A 19,627-nucleotide genomic window follows, 5' to 3' on the forward strand; every position below is an offset into this window, starting at 1 on the left:
TCAAATTGAGGAATACTGTATAAAAAGATTGGCAAATACTGCAAAATGTTATGGTCACGAAAGAAAGACTGAGGAATAGCTAATGCAACAGGGAACGCTGCATAGGATCCTAGACCAGACAAAGGATATCAGTGGGAAAAACTACTAAATTTTGAGTAAAGTCTGCAGATTACTTACTAGTATTATGTCAGTTTAATTTCCTGGTTTTAATAACTCTATTATGGTTATATAAGATGTTAACATAAGGGAAAACTGAGTTAAGGAAGGTGGAGGGCCCTACAATTTTCTACAGAAAACTTTAAAAGTATTTCAGAATGAAAAGTTTTAGGTAGGTAGATATATAACCCCCACCTCCCCAGAATAAGAATTACATAGTTCACACAGGCAAGACTATACAATGTTGTGAATACATAAAATGTCAGTGTTGGCTAAAAAGAAAGCAAATACAGTGTGCCTCCCTAAATCCAGATACAGAGATGCTTAGTATTTCATTAGAGAAAAGGCACACTGCCTACCTCGCTCTGAATCAGAACGATCTGAAGAAATAGTTGATCCAATGCTGTCCATTCGTATTCGTTCCATTTCTTGAGGACCCTGCAGCTGTTCCAGTCGCCGCTTTAAAAATCTCTGTTCTCGTTCCAAGTTCTCAAGCTGGTGCTGGCTTTTCCTTTCAGCTTCTTCAAGTTTCTAGGATGATGAAATGATATTTACATTGTGGATAGTACAATACAAACATTAACTTATTTCTACCTGATATCTTAAAAGATTTCTTCTTTGGCTGAGAAAACAAGTGAATATACAAGTGTCTGCATATATAAAAACATATAAATTCATATTTTTAAACATCAAAAGAGTCCTGTCTTATTTGTGTATGACTGCATATAAACAAGACAGAATTTTAAAAGTCTGTAAAGTAATCTCTATAAAGGACAGACTTCCTCTGCAGTGTGGTATTTGATGGAAAAATACTGAAGGACACAGTCAAATGAAGTCATCTCCACCAGAGGGCACAATGGTCTTCCTTGTAGATATCACAAGAGTAATTGTTATTTTTCTAGCATTCTCATTTCTTCAAATGGCCACACTGTCAAAACAATTTAGTTTTATCAGGTTATGTTGCTCCACTCAGATTAGGTGATCAATTTTTAGAAAGATTTCTTTTAAGGTCAGTTATTAAGGAGGGCATGGTGAGCCAGCTAAAGTATATGAACAGGAATCATTGGTAATAACTAAACCAGGACCCAGAGAATCATGTGCAAATCTGAAAGTAAAAACTCTCACCTTGATGTGTGCTTTGGCTTTATTGAGCAAACCAAGTGTTGTGTGCCTGGTGCAGTCTGGTCCTAGTGGAATCAGAACTTTTAAGCGTTCTAAACACAGGCGCAGATGAGCTCGTCTGAGACCAAAAAAAAAAAAGGTCAAATGAGCACAATCTGAAATATTTTACTGGAAACAGCATAAAACCTATTTTAAGAAAATAATTTGGGATTATTCAGCCTATAAGCAATTCTTCAAAGTATCTGCAAGTATAGAGGTGTCTGTATTTCAGTCCCTCCCATTGTAGTCTGAAGACACCAGTCACTTCATACTATACCCAATGGTAATCTGTCAAGAGACAGTTTATTTTTTAGTCTACCTTATAAACTGTCAACTGTATTAATGTGGAATACTAATAATACAGCAAAAAGTACTTGATTTTGAATGCCTAAAACCATGCACCAAAATAGGGGTTTTCAGATAGGCTACCCCCAAGAAGTATAAAATGCACACAAATTTCCATTTCCCCTCATCTTTTAATTATACAAATACAACCCTACCTCTCTGCATTTATAGCCACCCTACAGTGTGTTACGTGTTGTCATTATGTATTATGCTGAACCAAATGAACTTCCTGATCCTCAACCATTTCTCACTTAAAAATTCCCAGTTTCCTATCCATGTACAAGAAGAGCTCATTAGCTTTTCTTTTTCTCTCTTCCTCTCTTTCACTCCTTAACTCTTCTATACAAGAAAATAGATGATAATTCTTTACTGAAGTCACTGCATCCTCAAATCCATCTATCTTATGGAAAAGTCAGGGAAAGTTTTTTCCTGGGAATGCTAGGAAAGCCTCATGGATTTATCTTCCTCCCTGTGCTCTAATAGAAGCCATGATTGTGATGATGAGAATAACTACCTAGTTTCATCCTAAAACAGTATCTGTTCTTATCTTTGGTTCTGTGCTTCTTAAAACATAATTCAGTAGTTAACAGATATGGGAAAAAATACGCAAATGTATTCATAATTTCCCCTTAACTCGTTGAGAGAGCTGTAAATGAAATGTTTAGCAACTAATTTAGCTGCACTGGGAACAAAACACACTCTCCTCATTTTCTTCTCAAAGAGGACCAAAATGGGTTTACTAGCTCTGTCAAGAAATATTCTATTTCTTAATACACAAGAAATAAAAAGTGAAATATCCAAATGCTAGCAATGTTAAAAGGTAGAAGAAGGCAATAAGCAGCCAATTATGTCACTGACAAGGATGATTAAAGGTAGTGAAGTCAGGGGTTTGGCTGATGAACTGTCAAGATTCTTATAGTGCCCACTAGTCTAGCTACAGTTAAAGATCTTTTAAGACTTTCCATTCCAAATCTATTGCACTCATCATCTCAAGTTTAATATTTGGCTCAAGGCTGTGCTGACATATTTGATGTGGATAAAGGCATGTTTTTATTTTCTCTGAATTAAAGGTGTATCAATGGAGTCCCCTTAAGATATTTAATAATTTTTAAAGTCACTATGCTCCTCTGCTATGCTACCCAAATCTCTTTAAAATGAAGAATTTCACATGATCAGACTGCTCTAGATGCGCAGATCAAAAACAAAAACCATATACAAAATAAAAACTGCCTTTATATTCTTCATTAGGATTATTATGGCATATGCCAAACAAGTGCACTCATATAAGACTGTAGGATGGAGAGAGAGACTGGTGGTTCTCTGCTAATTAAAGGCTCAGCTCTGGATTCAGCCTTATTTTTTTAAAAAAAAATGCAACAAACAAAAGCAACTAGTAATGTCTGCACATAGTACCTTGCCACAAGAACAACTCTGACAATTTTGTTCAAATTTCTAATTTCAGAAATCTGGTATATAATTGTTTCTTAAAGAAACTTCTGACTCCTTACTATAGTTTCATATCAAGAGTAAAAAGGGTGGGTCAATTTTCTCTTTTGTTAGACTTATTGAAACCTACACGTAACATTACAGTCTTTTTTCTCTCTTTTAAACATTATTTGTGTACTTATTAAATGATTTTTGTGAACTCGGCATTGTTCCAGGTATCTGCTTGAGGGAGAAGAGTATAAAGTGAACTTTTAAGAGTTTATAAGCAGACTACAACATGAAACATACTATTTGTTTAGTATCATTCTGAAGTAAGTTGTGTAGATATCAAGGGCAACACACTGAAAAAGTGGAGACATTCCAAATGAAGGAGACAGACTTGTAAAGGAGGCTGAAACTTGACTTTGGATTTGAAGGACGTTGAACTTCTCTATGAAGAAGAAAGTATTTTCCATGTAATTAAAAGAGAATGAAAGGACTTAGGTTTATAGTTGAAAAATAAATTTAAATCTAAGATTAAAAATACCTGTTTCATTCATTCAAGAGAAAACAACTTAGTTGGCATTCTATAAGGAAGATCAGCTAAGTTGAACTGTCTGGTGACCTTCAATAAATTACTTTAAAATTTATTAAGTAATAAATCAGGAGCCGAGACCAAAGGAGTAAAGGCTTAAATAATGCTTAAATGAACTGAAAAGGCAGAGTCCCCTTTAAAAAAAAATCTGTTTTATTAGACACTCCTGAACATTTCTTCAGTTATTTAATTGTAAATCTTCTCTTTAAGATACAGCTTACACTAAGAAAACACCCTGAGAAGACTTATCTCACAAAGGCCAGGGATGCTATTCTCCATGCTTTGCAAATACAGTTCTCCAAAACAGACACTGGCTTGAAGGATGAGCAGTAAGTGATGTTTGCTCTTCTAAGGGAAGAGGTCTATTTGTGGGAGCTAAGTATAATTTCCTTCAGTGTTTACACTTATAAATGAAACAGGCATTTGGAGAGTAAAAATAACAAAGGGTTAATGGCAGCTGAAAGTCAGTAGCTGATCACACTTTTCAGAACACGATTCATAAAATACACTTTCCACTTGTGTCTATGTGCCACTTAAGCAAAGGCATCCTTCAAAGAGCAATGGATATAAATCGCAAAGAGTTAAATCATATTTTCCTTGTTGTGTAAGTTTTTTCTCTCCAACAAATTCCTAGAAGAAGAAATGTATGGCAAATTACTCTTCCCTTACCATGGTGCTGCTCTCTACACTTTACCCTATAGTCTCCCTGCTGTTAACCAGATTGCAAGCTTAACCACCAATGACCTAGAAAGGCATATCTTTTGATGCCATCTGGCCTTTTCTTTTCTTGTCTTCTTTCTCATGTGACTGGTAGCTCAGGATCCTCCTGTATGGGGTTGCCAAATCATGGGCTGTACGACTTTGGGGAAAAGAAAGCAGACAAGAAACAAAGAAGAAAAAAGCTTGGTTTGGTTTGAAAATCCTTATTTACTGAGAAAAGATAACATGCAAGTATCATACAATGTTTTTCAAGTCTCCAGAGAGTAGAAGAGCTGATACAGAGAATAGGCATGGTCCTGCACCTGACATTATAAGATTGATGGAACCAAACTTAATGGAAAATTACTTTTTAAAAAAATTTAGCCCCCTGGTTAGCATTTACTTAACTTTTATTTAGCACACAGGTATTCTTTTAAACACATGGAGAGCTCAATAAAAGCTATAAAAGCCAAAATCATTCCTAAATTAGTATGAGTGATAGTAAAGCAAAATTAGGATCAGATACTGTAGCAAGAAGGTGACCTATGAGAAAACTCAAGTGTCTTGGCGGGGGCGGTGTTGCTAGAGAATGGAGAGATACTAATGTTCTTTTATTTTCAAAGACAATATGAAGGTTGTTTTAAACTGAGATTCAAAAGTGGGTTTTACCCAGGGAAAAGGCAATTTGCAGTTACTAACCCTGTTAAGTGCACATACCTTTAGAAAGGACAAGCCCTTATGGGAAAGAGAACAATTAAAGTCTGTTTGCTTTTTGTTTGAGTAGAGTGGGATCATTTTTCCCTAAAGGAACCAATGTTGCTTTTGGTCTCAAATCCTGTAAATATACTGCCAAACTGATGTATCATAGAATAATAAAAGGAAATAATTTTGCTGTAAAATGGCCCCTCGTAGCAGCTATAATATTTTAAAGCACAGGTATATCAATCTATAAGAAGCATACGTTGTTGTGGGAGAAGAAAGAATTTCCTTTCAGGGTGGAAAAAAAAACAACATACAAACTGCAAGCATCATATGACTATGCTTTTCAATTCTTAAATTTTGTCAACTTGCCTCTGGAAACTCTAATCCCCCTAACCCAACAATAAGAAATCTAACCCTTGCCCACCCCACAAACTGTTTATTGGCTGATGCTGCGGGAGGCACAGTCCTGCACTGGAACTTGCTCGCCTTTCATTCCTCCACTACAGGATACCAAGACTTTGCCAAGTAACTAAATCAAAATGGAAAACAAGTCAAGTGATAGGGACAGAGCTTGTATTTTCCTCTCTGCTGAATGTTACACAATGGCCTGTGAGTCCTCCCATGAGCCACATTCTTCAAAGCTGTGGTGGCTTGTGGCCAGGTTTCTCAACTCCCCACAAACACACCCCTGCACGCACATGACAGCAGCTAGCTGCTTATCCTGAATACCAAAGTTTTTCTAAAATTTAGTTTATGTTGAGAATATTATAAAACTCTCCAAAGATACACACACACGGCCTGACTTTTATGTGAAACATGGATCCAGATAGGTCAAACACTACACTGTTCATGAATTTTAATTACTAAAACATATATGATCACATTCTATTGTTCAGCATTTTCTGTTTATGAAATAAGCTAGATAAGCTATTCCTATAAAATGGTATTTGATAATTATGTTTCTCCTAAAACTTACAGATTATCTACTTCACAGAAAATAAACAGACTATTAACTCCCAGGTAGTAACTTGGCAAGTGACATTTCCCTAGCGTCAGACTTGACTATGGTAGTCATGGGACTCAATAACAACAAATAAAAACAGGAGAGTAGCTTGGACCCTCTTTTCACTTTTCAAAAAGCAGCTGATTTCACTTAATATTCCTCTTAATTGGTAACTTGTATAATAACCAAATTGGAGTATCAAGTATCATAATGAAGTTGCAAATTACAGAATGTATGCTACATTATGGTCCAATAATATAAATTTTTCTATTGTACCATTATTTTCCTCAGCATGAAAGGGTTCATCTATATACAAAATAAGAATTAAAATCAGTTGAAATATGTGTTATTGGCTGATGCCGCTGGATGCACAGTCCTGCACTGGAACTTGCTTGCCTTTCATTCCTCTGGGAAAACTTTTTAAAATGACTTTCTCTCAATAAAATCTAAACAGTTCCAAAGGTTGGCTATGTATACCCCTAGGAGTATCTATCACTAAGACAGAGGGTATTTGAAGTCATAAGGTTAAACAAGGTATCTTTTCTAGAAGTCATCATTTTCCCAGATTAGGAAGAAAAACACTATTTTACATAAAAGCAGACACAGAAAATGCAAAATGTTCACTTGTTAATTAATTTATTCATTTCTTTTGCAGTCCTGGGAACTGAATTCAGGGCCTCACATATGCCAGGCAAGCAATGAGTTACATTGCCAGCCCTTTTTTATTTTGAGACAAGGTCTTGCTAAGGTGCTCAGGCTAGCCTCAACTTGTAATCCTCCTACCTTAGCCTCTAGGTGCCTGGGATCATAGGCATGTGTCACTGTGCCCAGAAAAATACACTTTTAAAATAAAAGAAGGCTTCAAATAAATTCCACATTATTTCATACCACGTTTCTGGAACTCCAGAAATCTATGTTCATACTGCTAGATCAAATTACTACAGATCACTATTAAAGCTTTGAACTTCAGAACACCATGTATGACTTACAGCTAGAATTATGTCCCCCAAATTTAGAGAAGGGACAAGGGAGCAGGGATGAGGGAATATAGGAAAGGAGAGGGCAGTAGAGAGAAGGAAAAGGAAAAGGAAGAAACCTTTGAATACTTAGTAAATTCATAATGATGAAATTGTAGTCGTTTTTTTCTCAAACTACATAGTTTCCCAGTAGGTTGAAATATTAAGCCTTTACAATTCAGACATATAAAGAACATGAAGTGTCACTCAGTCAATAACAGTGATCACCAATAAACAACCCCAACCTATTATGCCACTGAGCTAGATGCTATGAAGATTTTTAAAGTTGCCAGTAGTAATCTTTACCTGTTTGAAGATTATAATTTTGCTTTCTGCTTCCTACAGTCTCATTCCCATTACTCATACCCTTACAAACCTCTTCTATAACCAAATGTGCTTTCTAATTGCGAATTACCTGGAATGCCCTTCTTTCCACTCTCTTCCTGATGGCATCTAACACATTTGTCTGCCCACAGACAAATTAATGTTTCTTCCATGAGACCTTCCTTGCCAGACTCCTTCCTCAGATAATTAATACTTGATTTTTATACTAATCACACTGTATTTTAATCAATATATACTTTTATTGCATTGCTTATTTTTAATCATTTCCATTTTCTCAACACCAAAGAGACTGACTAGCACACAATGGGAGGAAGAGCTGTAACATAATTTCTAATGGATGTTTCTGGAACTCTTCAACTTACCAAAGTTGAGGTAACAATCAATACTGTTATCTCTAAACAGTATAATGAGATACCAGGTCAACATTTGGGAGAGATGTGCTTATGAATCTGTTATTTCTGAAGTAGCTGAGGTCACCAATGAATGTTAAGGTGAGCCATATCAAAGGTATCTACATGCAGGACAACTGACAGTCTCCAACTGAATCCTGATTAGAGATGACAACTCTTTTGTGTATGTGTGGTGGTGAGGACTGAACCCAGAGTCTTGCACCTGCTAAGCAAGTGCTCTACCACTGAGCTACATTCCTAGTCCCAAGTCCCAGTCCTCTTGGCACCTTATTGAACTGTAGCCATTACAACAAAATGACTTTAAAGTATTTAAAATGATAAAAACTACAACAATAATGCCAACTGAAATTAATTCAAAAGGAATTTTCTTACAATTTTCTTTCAACTTTTTGGCCTTAATGGGCCTCCAAAATTGGGCCTGGTGGCACATGCCTGTAATCCCAGCAACTTGTGAGGCTGAGGCACAAGGATGGCAAGTTCATGGCCAGCCTGAGCAACACAGAGAGACCTGTCTTTAAAAAACAAAAACAGGCCTCCTAACATGTAGAATATTTGATCTGACCTAAAAGTTTGGCACGTTCCAGCTGTTGTTCAAGAAGTAGTGACCATATTAAGTATAATGGCAGAAGGCAATCACTAAGGAAAAAATAGAGAAGAACCAGCTAAGAAAACCAAGGTATGAGAGGGAATTCTAAAAAGAAATACTCCACAGTCAGAAACTACTGTATGGACAAGCTTACAAGATCTCTGGACTGCTGGTCATTTGACAACTGTAGTGTAGAGAATATATAAGTAATTTTTTATTGTCCTATATTCATCTCTAAAGAGGACTTCATTTCTGACAGCATCATTTGAAAATAATAATTAAAACTGTGTCCCAAAAGCATATATTCTTCACTAGAACCTCCTATAAGGAACATAAAGTGACTTAAATTGCTCCACTGATGTCCATTCCGTTTTAAATTTAGTTTCTATATATACATCTCCTCTTATCTGTTTATAAGGATTTGATTCTTAAAAAACAAAAACAAACTTGATCATTCATTCAACATATTTTTTCTTGGGTCACACAAGAACTTTCTGTATTCCAAGTTTCAAAGTCTGGGAAATAGGACTACATCACTGGAGAAAACAGTGGCAATTTGTTCTAAATACAAAATAGCTTATTTTCCTTTGGCAAATCTCCAGGGGATTTGGGTGGAGGGAAAGGATACTCCTCTCTGGAGAGATCAGGCTCTGAACCTGGACAACTGTCAAAACTTGCTGTGGGTGGAAGAGAATTTTTTTTAAAATTATTTATCTTTCACATCACTCTGGAAACAGATTAAAGATTTCTGCCTTATTAACAGTTTTCTACTCTTTGGCCTTTTGTTGGTGTTCATCTCTATTCTGGCAGCACCCATTAGCTGATTTAATGGTACCAAAGGGCTCAGAAGTATTGCTGTCCAAAAGAAAAAGCATTCTCTCACAGGGACTGGGAAGGCAATCTGCAATCACAACAGTAGCTACTTGTTAATTTTCTATTTGAAACGCAGTGATGTCAATAGTATTGTACCCTGCCAGCCACCGTGGGGTAAAGTACATTTTGAAACCAAAACAAACTTCCTACGTGCTGGCAAGTCAGAAGTGAGAAAACGGTTGATAACCATGGTGTAAGACACTGCCTTAGTTTTATATATAAAAAGCACATAAGAATTACATCTGTTTTTTTTTTTTTTTTACAGAAGTTTAATTCTCTCACAGCACCATTCTTACCCAGAGCTCAGTGTAATTGTTTTATTATATCAAATTATCCTCTGGGACGACAGAGAAAGATGAAGAAATATTGTCAGGGATCTCTAATAAAACAGAGATCCTTACATAGCATGAACACCACACTTGAAGAATGCTTTGTAATGTAACTGTTCATTTAAAAGCAAAAAATGAAAATAACAAAAGTGCCTTTAAAAATGGCCCTACTAATTAGATGTGATTAGTAGAATCATTTTAAGGCTGTGTTTCACTTAGGAGGAAAGATATGTTTTATTAACACTATGACTTAAGAAGTAATTTATCCCTAGAAGGTAAATATTCACAACTTATATGGAATGCAAGTGACCTAAAATGGAGCACTACATGATTAAAAGTGGTAAATAACAAAGCTTACTATTGGCAGATGGCAAATGGTTTGACATTGCTGGACATCTGCCAATTTAGTCAAGTCGGACAAGAATTATTTTTAAGGTCCCATTTTTGGCACAATTTTCCTAAAATTAAAAAAAAAAAGATTTTTTTCATTTGTTGATAGGGAAGGATATAAAAGTTGGGGCAAGAAAAGGATACAAGAGAGCAATTGTTGGCCCATGTGTTTGTTTTGTTTAATAACCCTGAAGCATATCAGTCATTTGGAAATAAAATTCACAGAATTTAAAATATGCCATAGTTCTGGCAATGACAGACAATTGACATTTTGATGTATGTTTTTATTTCTAAATTACTTAATTGTTCTGAGTTTTCAATTTCATTATACTATATCACATTTTTTTTCTGACCCAACTAAAAAGAAGTTTTTGAATTATTTTTGGAGGCAACCTAGCGTAACACAATTCTCCTGAGCATGCTTTCCTTTGATAAGGCAGAAATTTCTTTAGCTTTATATTAGGGCACTGACAGACGAGCACTCTTCCTCAGGTAGACTGTGAACATGCCTTAAGCAATACTTTACTTTATAAAACCCTTCTGAGAAGGAAAAGGTGTTCAATGGATTAACAACATTACAATAATCTCCTAAAAGGTTTTACCAAGAAAAAGACAGGGTTCAAGTTGTAAGTTGGGTGGTAACACTACACTTTGTGACTTAATTCTATTCATATTTGTCTAAATCTTAGTTTGACTCTCCTCTGGAAAAGCCCAGAAAAAGATTGAGAGAGGAATCTGAGCTCTAGTATTTATATAATAAATATAAGTATTGAGCCTCAGCTCAATACTTCACAAGTAATACTGTACTTCATCTTTGCTTTTTAATTTATAAACAATAACTGTATACTGACTCTTTCAATAGCTCAGAACAATCCAGAAAAATTATATAGTTCCATGAAATTGGGAAACAGAAAGCGTCAGGCTGAGAGAACATGCTCCATTTTTGTTACCAATGCCAGTCAAAATTCTGGCTGTTCATCACAAAACGACAGTTTGTGTGGCTCTCTTGCCTAAACACATTTCAACGTAACAATATAAGAACTATTTCTCCAACTAAAGAAGCCAGTAAAGTTTAGAGATTACATTTCCAAAATATAGCTACATTTCCTTTCAGATACTGCAGGACAAAAGTCCTGAAACATTTTTCAGGATCAGCAACATTTCTCATCTCACAGAACAAAAGATATATGAAGGGTCCTTTGAAATGGTGAAAATTAAGACTTAACATTTATTCAATATTTTCTTCCAAGAATACCAACATTTCTCAAACAGTGCAAGTCAGCAAAACCAAGCTTCCTCTTCATGTGACCCAATACATAAAGCAGTAAGTTCTAACTACTTTCAAGAGAGCTCTAAGAGCTCAGTATCACCAAGTTGCTCTTTAAGAAAGCCTTCTCCATTTACAAAAATAGCAGTCTTGTAAAGTCGTTCGGCTCTGTCTAAATTGTGTTATGTTTACAAATGTTTTAACTGCAAAGATGGAATTTCTAATTGAAAAAGAACCTTATTTAGAAGAGACTGAATTTTTTTTTTTTTAACAGCTCTGCCAAACACAAGCTGTTCTGTAAAGGAATAATTGTGAATCAAGCTGGAATAAAGTGGATAAAAACTAAAAATAAAATAAAGACATCACAATCCTAAAGAAAAATGCCACAATTGGTCATACCAATGACCCAAATGCCAGAGTTGTGTCTGTCAGTGACACCACAGTAAAACTATGATTGTTTCCCTCAAAAGTAGCCCTATATATTAACATACCTACAGCATCTTTTAGTAAAGCCTAACAGCACTATCAAAAAATTGATCTAGGGGGCTGGGGATGTGGCTCAAGCGGTAGCGCGCTCGCCTAGCATGCGTGCGGCCCGGGTTCGATCCTCAGCAGCACCACATACCAACAAAGATGTTGTGTCCGCCAAGAACTAAGAAAAAATAAATAAATGTTAAAATTCTCTCTCTCTCTCTCTCTGTCTCTCTCACTCTCTCTTAAAAAAAAAAAAAAAAAAAAAAAAAAAAAAAAAAAAAAAAAAAAAAAAAAATTGATCTAAACTTGGTTTGATTTTTTTCACTTACATTTAGGAAAATAAGTTCCTGTATAGTTACCACACCTTGTATTTAGTACTACTGTTTGTTTTTTTCCTAATCTAAAAATTTTCTTCAAGTTTCAAAGGAGATATATGCCCTATTTTTAGTCATTAAGATTTTGAAATCTAAGTGTGCTCTTCCTTAACATCTAGATTTTTCCCTTATTCCAATTTAGTCATTGCATTCTCAGATTAGAAAGCTCATATCTTTTTATATTTAACTTTAGGTTATTTTAATGACTGGAAATTCAAGCATGTATGTATGTATGTATTGTGGTATGGAGATTGATCCTAGGGATGCTTTACAACTGAACCACATCTCCAGCTGTATTTTTATTTTAAGGGTCTCGTTAAGTTGTCAAGGCTGGCCTCAAATTTGCCATCCTTCTGACTCAGTCTACCAAGTTGCTGCAATTTTAGATATGCCCCACCTCTGCCTGGTTGAGTAGATTTTGTGATCGCAGAAAATCTCATGTCAACCTCAGTTTTTAGGCAAGGGTAAAAGAGACAGGTTTAGGGTTAAAAATTTTAAATGCACAAGGTTTCCCATAGAGGCATCTTGAGATTTTTCTATTAAAACAACAATCTGAGAAGCGCACTCAAATAAAATGTAATTGACATGACCCTTGATCAATGTGGGTTTGAACTAAAAATTTAGGTGCAGATTTTTTTTTGAGATGTTTGATAATTTTAAAAAACTTCCAGATGAACCATATAGCCTAGAAATATCAAAAAAAAAACAAAACTAATGTGTTACCTAATTAATTTGCTGAATTTTTATGTTTGTATAAAGTACCAGTTGAAAAGTAAACAGTTATTTTTAAAAGTTAGGTATGTCATAAAAGCATAAAGTATATATAGATAAGAGTTTATCATTTACCCACAAAATATTCATAAATCTATCATAAGAAGTTAAAATTTATAAAAATTTATGCGCACAGACCACAGGTGGCAGCATTCACAAATGAGAGAAATGGAAACAATGGAAAAATGCAGCATTAAACTGCAACTGAACAAAATCAACTGCAGTACATACTGTACTACTGTAATAATTTTATAGCCACCTCCTGTTGCTATTTCAGTGAGCTCAAGTGTTGCCAGTATCTGCCTCAGACAGCATGTGACATTAATCATCTCCCCATGAGCAGTTCATCTCTTCAGTAAATTTTATATGGCAGTAAAAAGTGTTATCTTGCAGTTCTTGAGTATTTTTCTCCATATATAATATATATCGAGTACAAAATATGATTAACAGAATGTTTATATTATCAGTAAGGCTTCTGGTCAAAGCAGACTGTAAGTTGTTAAGTCTGTAGGAAGTCAAAAGTTACATGCTGGTTTTTTAAAAAATATTTTTTATTTTAGGTGGACACAATATATTTTATTTGTATGTGGTACTAACGGTCAAACCCAGTGCCTCCTCTCACATGCCAGGCGAGTGCTCTACCACTGAGCCACAACCCCAGCCCCTATACTGTTTTTTTTTTGTTTGTTTGTTTTTTTTTTTTTTTTTACTACACAGGAAGTCGGAACCCCTAACTCTCGTGTTGTCCAAAGGTCAACTATATATTATCTCAAAAGTTACTAGGCTCTTCATCATATAGGACTTACTACAATAAAATTAACATTAATCATACTCCAAAACAAGGCTGGGGTTGTGGCTCAGAGGTAGAATGTTCACCTAGTATGTGTGAGGCACTGGGTTCGGTCCTTAGCACCACTATAAAAATAAAAAATAAAGATATTATGTCCATCTATATCTAAAAAATAAATACATATAAAAATAATACTCCAAAACAAAATAATAGAATCTAAGAGATTCTGCAGGTCTAAGGAAATGGGATTTCAGTTTCCTTATATACCCCAAATCAACTGCAGTACATCCTTATATACCCACAGCTATAACATTTATCCACACAAGTTGAAGTTTTTGGTTGTTTTCACTAGACACTTAGATCTTTACCAACACTGCCCCCACAAAGAAAGGGAGAACCACAGTAGACACCCCTCTTCCCAAGGAAAACATAGTCATTAAAAATGACAATTTTTTGCTGTCATTAGACATATATAATAGAAAAGCAACTATAAGAGAATAAAAAGGCTATATCACTTTCTCCAAAGGGATTCCCAGGCCCATATTTATCCTATTCATGTAGAAGCACTTTTACCCCAGAATAATCATACCTAAAGATTTAAGACAGAGATTCAGATATAGCATTCTCTTCCTAAACGTCCTTTCACAAACCAACATATTGAAAACATGATGAGACCAGTTATGGCAAACTACTAAGACAGAACCACGCCAGCTAGCTTCAGTCCATGGTAAACCCCTGCTATGTTTACCTCAACTCCCATCTGAGACATGTACACTTAGCACTTAATTATATTGTGGTGATGTTGTTTTGTTTTGTTTTACAGATCTAGAGAATGAACTCAGGGACACTCTACCAGTGAGTGAGCTATACTCCAAGGCTTTGTAAATTTTTATTATTCTAGGACAGGGTCTTTCTTAAATAGCCAAGGCTGGCCTCAAACTTGCCATCCTTCTGCCTCAGTCTTCCCAGTAGCTGGGATTACAGGCATGCACTGCTGTGCCTGGCTAATCATATACTTCTCAAAGGGGCTTTATAATAATATATTTTGTATTTTACCTAGACTATAAATCCTCAAGGGCAGGGCTCAGCACTTCTACTTGTTTTATCCTATCTCTAGTACCTAGTGCACAATAGGTGCTGGTCAGTTGATCTGTAGGTGCCTTTAGGAGTCCTTTGTCAGTGCCAGGAACTAAGCCACTTCAAATGAATTCCCATTTTCCCCAAAGATTTCAAATCAGAAAACATGATCTTAATGGTTAATGGTATGTAGGACTGTTAAGACATAGTCTCATATGTATTTGACAACCACCCATTATTAGTCATACTAGACTGTGTGTTCAAAGGAAGTTCAAAACAAACTCTAAATTATCTCACCTAAAAGTGCAAAGGATAGGAAAGAAGAAAGTTTGCAAGAAAGGCCAAGTTGTATTTTACTGGGTATAGTAAAAATGCTGCTAAAAGATGAATAATCTTAACTACTGCTTATTCCTAACCACTATTGGACCTGTAATAGTATCCTAAAAGTACTCAAATTTCCATTTTAAAAAAAGGTTGAGAAACTTCTAATTAACCTTCACTTGACAAAAAAGACAGGTTCACTTTGCAAAGAGAAGGTATCAAACTCAAATATGTTTGTGATAATGGCTCAAACTAAAATCCTAGACAAAAATAGAATACAGTTCTTTATACTATTTCCAAAAAAGTTTCTCCATTAGAAAAATTCCATTTAGAAAAAAATTATTTTAATATTGAATCACTAACCAGTGCTAACCCTCAAGCTCCTGCCTAAAAAACCATCTTTTATATTACTAAACTAAGCATTGTTGTCTGCAATTTTTTAAAAAGGAATTTTATTATCTTACTATGGTAAACTCTAAAGCCAACTGAAATTCAGAAAGTAACAGGCAAATGCCTATTCATCATGAGTAAATTAACCTACATAAATTCAAATGAAAATTAAAAATGTATGAGTTAAAAAATAGTGAAAAATCAACCATAAATATCTTTCCTTCCAAGCATAGCGGATCAGAATGTGCTAAACAAACATTTTTAATTTCTAATAAAATGCTCAACAGAGCAAGAACAAAATTTTAATATACCATACTTGAAATTCACTAAAATAGTTTCAGATCACTTCTTATTTAATACACTCTTATCTTTACCTTAATTATTTCAAAGCTTTCAAATGAGCCAAATTCATAATCACTTTTTTACAAAGAGAAGAATCTCTGTAAAGATATAAAGATGTGTACATGTATGTATATATCATATACTCATACATGAGCACACACATACTTTTTAATTGTGGTAACATAAGAATGACTCAAGATAACACCTGTAAGCACCAACTGGCTGTTTCAATAACAGTCTCCACTTTTGGCAGTATTTGCGGAAATTCATGGAATCCTATTATGTTTTCCTAAAGCAATTAATTCTAAAGGAAGAGAGACATTAGCTTTCAAAAGAAGTTATCTTCCCAAACCCCCCTCCAAACCTCCACCCCAAAGAATACTATTCCAGCTAGTCATGGAAACTTCCATGAAAGACTCTTATTTGTTTAAATAATTTTACAGGCTTTTAACAAGTCAAATTAAACTTATGAGGAGGGCTTGGGTTGTAGCTCAGTGGTAGAGTGCTTGCCTCTCATGTGTGGTGCCCTGGGTTCAATCCTTAGCACCACATAAAAATAAAGATATTATATCCATCTACAACTAGAAAAAAGAATTTTTAAAAAAACTTATGAGAATAAAAGTTACCCACACAAAGAAAAGGCCAGAAGCAAAACAGATTGACATAACTGCAGATGAAAATCACTGAAAAGAGTCTATATCCTAAATCAGCTGAAACTCATGTTAATATTAAGATAAAACACTATGTAGACAGAACAAGTTGATACCATTTCAAGGACAAGATACCTATATAAATTTGAGACATGTTGAGGAAATGTTTTCATAATAATCAAAAAAGATTTGTAGCAGCTTCTATGCTAATTATAGTAAGACTCTTAAGACTCAATTGAGGTTCTCCATCTGCTGTACCAATTCAAATACTGAAAGACATGTACCCTCATCCATAAAACCATCACACTCAGGAGGCATTTTCCCATGGTACAACAATCTTATCAGAAGTCCCATTATAAAGCACAATCACTAAGTATCTCCTAAGTGGGTCATATTTCCTAGAATATACTACAGGGACAAACTGTTCTCTTTGAAGCAGGAGTAGAGAACAAAACTATTATCCTTGGAAAGGGAAGATGTTTTGAGGGTAGCAGATAGATATCTCTCTGTGTATCTTCCTAAAATATTTTCAATCTTCAAGTGGGAGATTTCTCACACAAACACACAAAACACAATTATTTATTTGATTTGGCATTTAAACTAAATGATCTTAACAAAAGGTAGATAGCCTGCTAAAGAAACATTCATTATAAATTGTTGTTTAAAAATACAAAGAAAACCAAGATGTTTATGTCCTCATGGAATGCATACAATTTAGAAAGAACATACATGATCTACAAAGAGGGAAATCTATAATATAAAGTGGTGTGGATTAAATTCATGTAAGTGACAAAAATAATGAATCCCATGAATTTAGAGAGACAACTTTGGATAATCAGACTTTGTGAAAAGTATGTATCTTAGCTATGCCTTAAAGGTAGTGTGAAAGCTGATCTGTGAATCAGAAAACCTAGGCTCTCATTCTGACTCTGTCATCAACCAGCTTGGTGGAATTGTTGAGCAAATATACAGAGGGACTTTAAATTTTGAGGACTAGACAAGGTGATGATTTTTTTTTTTAGTGGTGGTGGTGCTGCTGCTGGAGATTGAACCCAGAGCTTCACACACACAAGGCAAGCACTCAACCACTGGCTATATCCCCAGTACAAGACTAAATGATTTTCTAACATCCTGTGCAACTTTATGATCTATGGAAGTGTATGGATAGATTTACATTTATTACCTTTTAAGAAAATTTTTTATTTTTTTTTAATTCACAAGTAAGTCACTCTTAGGAGCTACAAAGACTCTAACAATAAAATCAACATGATAACATGCCCTGGAATCTCACTTCCTTCAGCTACAAGTATATCATTTTGACAAGTATCTTTTATGACATATATCTTTCACGTGTGTGTGTGTGTGTGTGTGTATGTGTGTATGAATAAGATTATACTGGAAATATTAAGTTGCAATTTGCTTTTTTATATAATGTATCTTGGAAATCTCTCCACATATATAAATATAGGTCTACATCATTGTTTTTACCTGTTGCAAAGTACCGATGTATCATCATTTACTTAGCCATTTCTCTAATGACAGAATCTTTTGACTTAGGGTTGTTATAAACAATTTTGGTTTTTTTGTTGTTTCGGGTTTTTTTGGGGGGGGGGGTTGTGGGGGTTGAACTCAGACCACTGAGCCACATCCACCAGCCCTATTTTGTATTTTATTTAGAGACAGGGTCTCACTGAGTTGTTTAGCACCTTGCTTTTGTTGAGGGTGGCTTTGAAATAAAAAAGTGAGTTATAGCCAATAATGTTTACAGACTAATTTGAAAAATTCCCTTAGAAGTCAGTGGTAATGTTTTGTAAAAGTGACACAATCCTTAATATTCATTACCATTTAAATCTCATTTATGTTTGTATATGTTGAGTATATATACATGTGTATATGTGTGAGTGTGTATGTGTATATGTATACACACACACACACACACATATATATATACGTATAAAATAGATTCAGCTTTGAGAAATGTGTTTATAGTATATATGCACACACAAATATATGCTTCTAAGGAAAATTTAAGTTTTATAATAAATATTTACAACTTATCAAAGTACTTAATTATAAAATAAAACCTTATCATCATAGCTACAGAACCACAAGTACCAAATTTTAAATGAAATACAGTGAGTTTTAAGCTAATTTTTCCAGCAACTCTTTCACTATGTGTGTGGGAACAGGGTTTGTTTGTTTGTTTGTTTGTTTGTTTATACACACACGGGTATGTGTACAACACACACACACACAGACATATTTATATATTTTAATATATAAATACATATGCATATGTATATATACATAAGAGATATATTCATATCAAGGAAAATGCTTCAGAATATCAGAATAAATAGATATCAGAAAAACAAGTTTCTGTTAATACCTATTATTTACTGCACTTAAAAATGCATATAACTGGGACTGGGGTTGTGGCTCAGTGGCAGAGTGCTCGCCTAGCACATTCGAGGTCCTGGGTTCAATACTCAGCACCGCATAAAAATAAATAAATAAAATAAAGATATTGTGTGCAACTAAAAACTAAATATTCAAAAAAATGCAGGTAACTACAAAGATTTTCATGTTGAAAAGGATTTCAGAGATCATCTAGGTTTCCTTTTTTGTTGTTGTTTGTTTTTTTTGAGATAGGTTCTCATGTTGCTTAGACTGGTCTTAAACTCCTAAACCAAGTGATCCTCCACCTCAACCTCATGAGTAGCTGAGACTATTAGATGTGTACCATCATACCCAGCTGGTCTCCTCCTTGTACAGCCAAGAAAAACAAGATGCCCCAAAGCCAAGTAACTTACACAAAATCTATAACCTATTAGTGGGAGAAATGAAAGGAAAAATGGAATCTTTTGAATTCTGGTACAATTCTCTCACCAATTCATTACATATCTCAAAGAAGCCATCTATGTAGGATTCCAAGTATCCTTTTTCACCATTTGGCTGCTATATAAGTATTAAAAACTACTTCTTCATTGGCTTTTCCCAAAATAAAAACAAAACAAGGAAGTCATCTGCTTCTGAGATAAGTTCCAACTTTTCCTGATTATAGAAAAAGCAAGGAATATGTCATGCTTGTTCCAGTGCTGAATTAATTATTTTTCAAATTGTCTTCAAGAACTGG

At 34.7% G+C, this 19,627-nt stretch overlaps 1 protein-coding gene across 4 annotated transcripts in view; it reads right to left on the reverse strand.

Annotated features, from left to right (window-relative positions):
* Window positions 1-19,627, reverse strand: part of Mxi1 (MAX interactor 1, dimerization protein) — a 72,800-nt gene that overhangs the window by 3,372 nt on the left and 49,801 nt on the right. For all 4 annotated transcript variants that reach the window (XM_040273271.2, XM_013356575.4, XM_078051240.1 and 1 more), the window contains exons 4-5: window positions 1,282-1,396; window positions 516-687 (exon numbers count right to left, since the gene is read on the reverse strand). In XM_040273271.2, coding sequence (XP_040129205.2) covers window positions 516-687; window positions 1,282-1,396 — 287 coding nt within the window. The remainder of the gene's footprint in view (window positions 1-515; window positions 688-1,281; window positions 1,397-19,627) is intronic.

The sequence above is a fragment of the Ictidomys tridecemlineatus genome, chromosome 1, assembly GCF_052094955.1.
Source record: "Ictidomys tridecemlineatus isolate mIctTri1 chromosome 1, mIctTri1.hap1, whole genome shotgun sequence".
Classification (NCBI taxonomy): Eukaryota; Metazoa; Chordata; class Mammalia; order Rodentia; family Sciuridae; genus Ictidomys; species Ictidomys tridecemlineatus.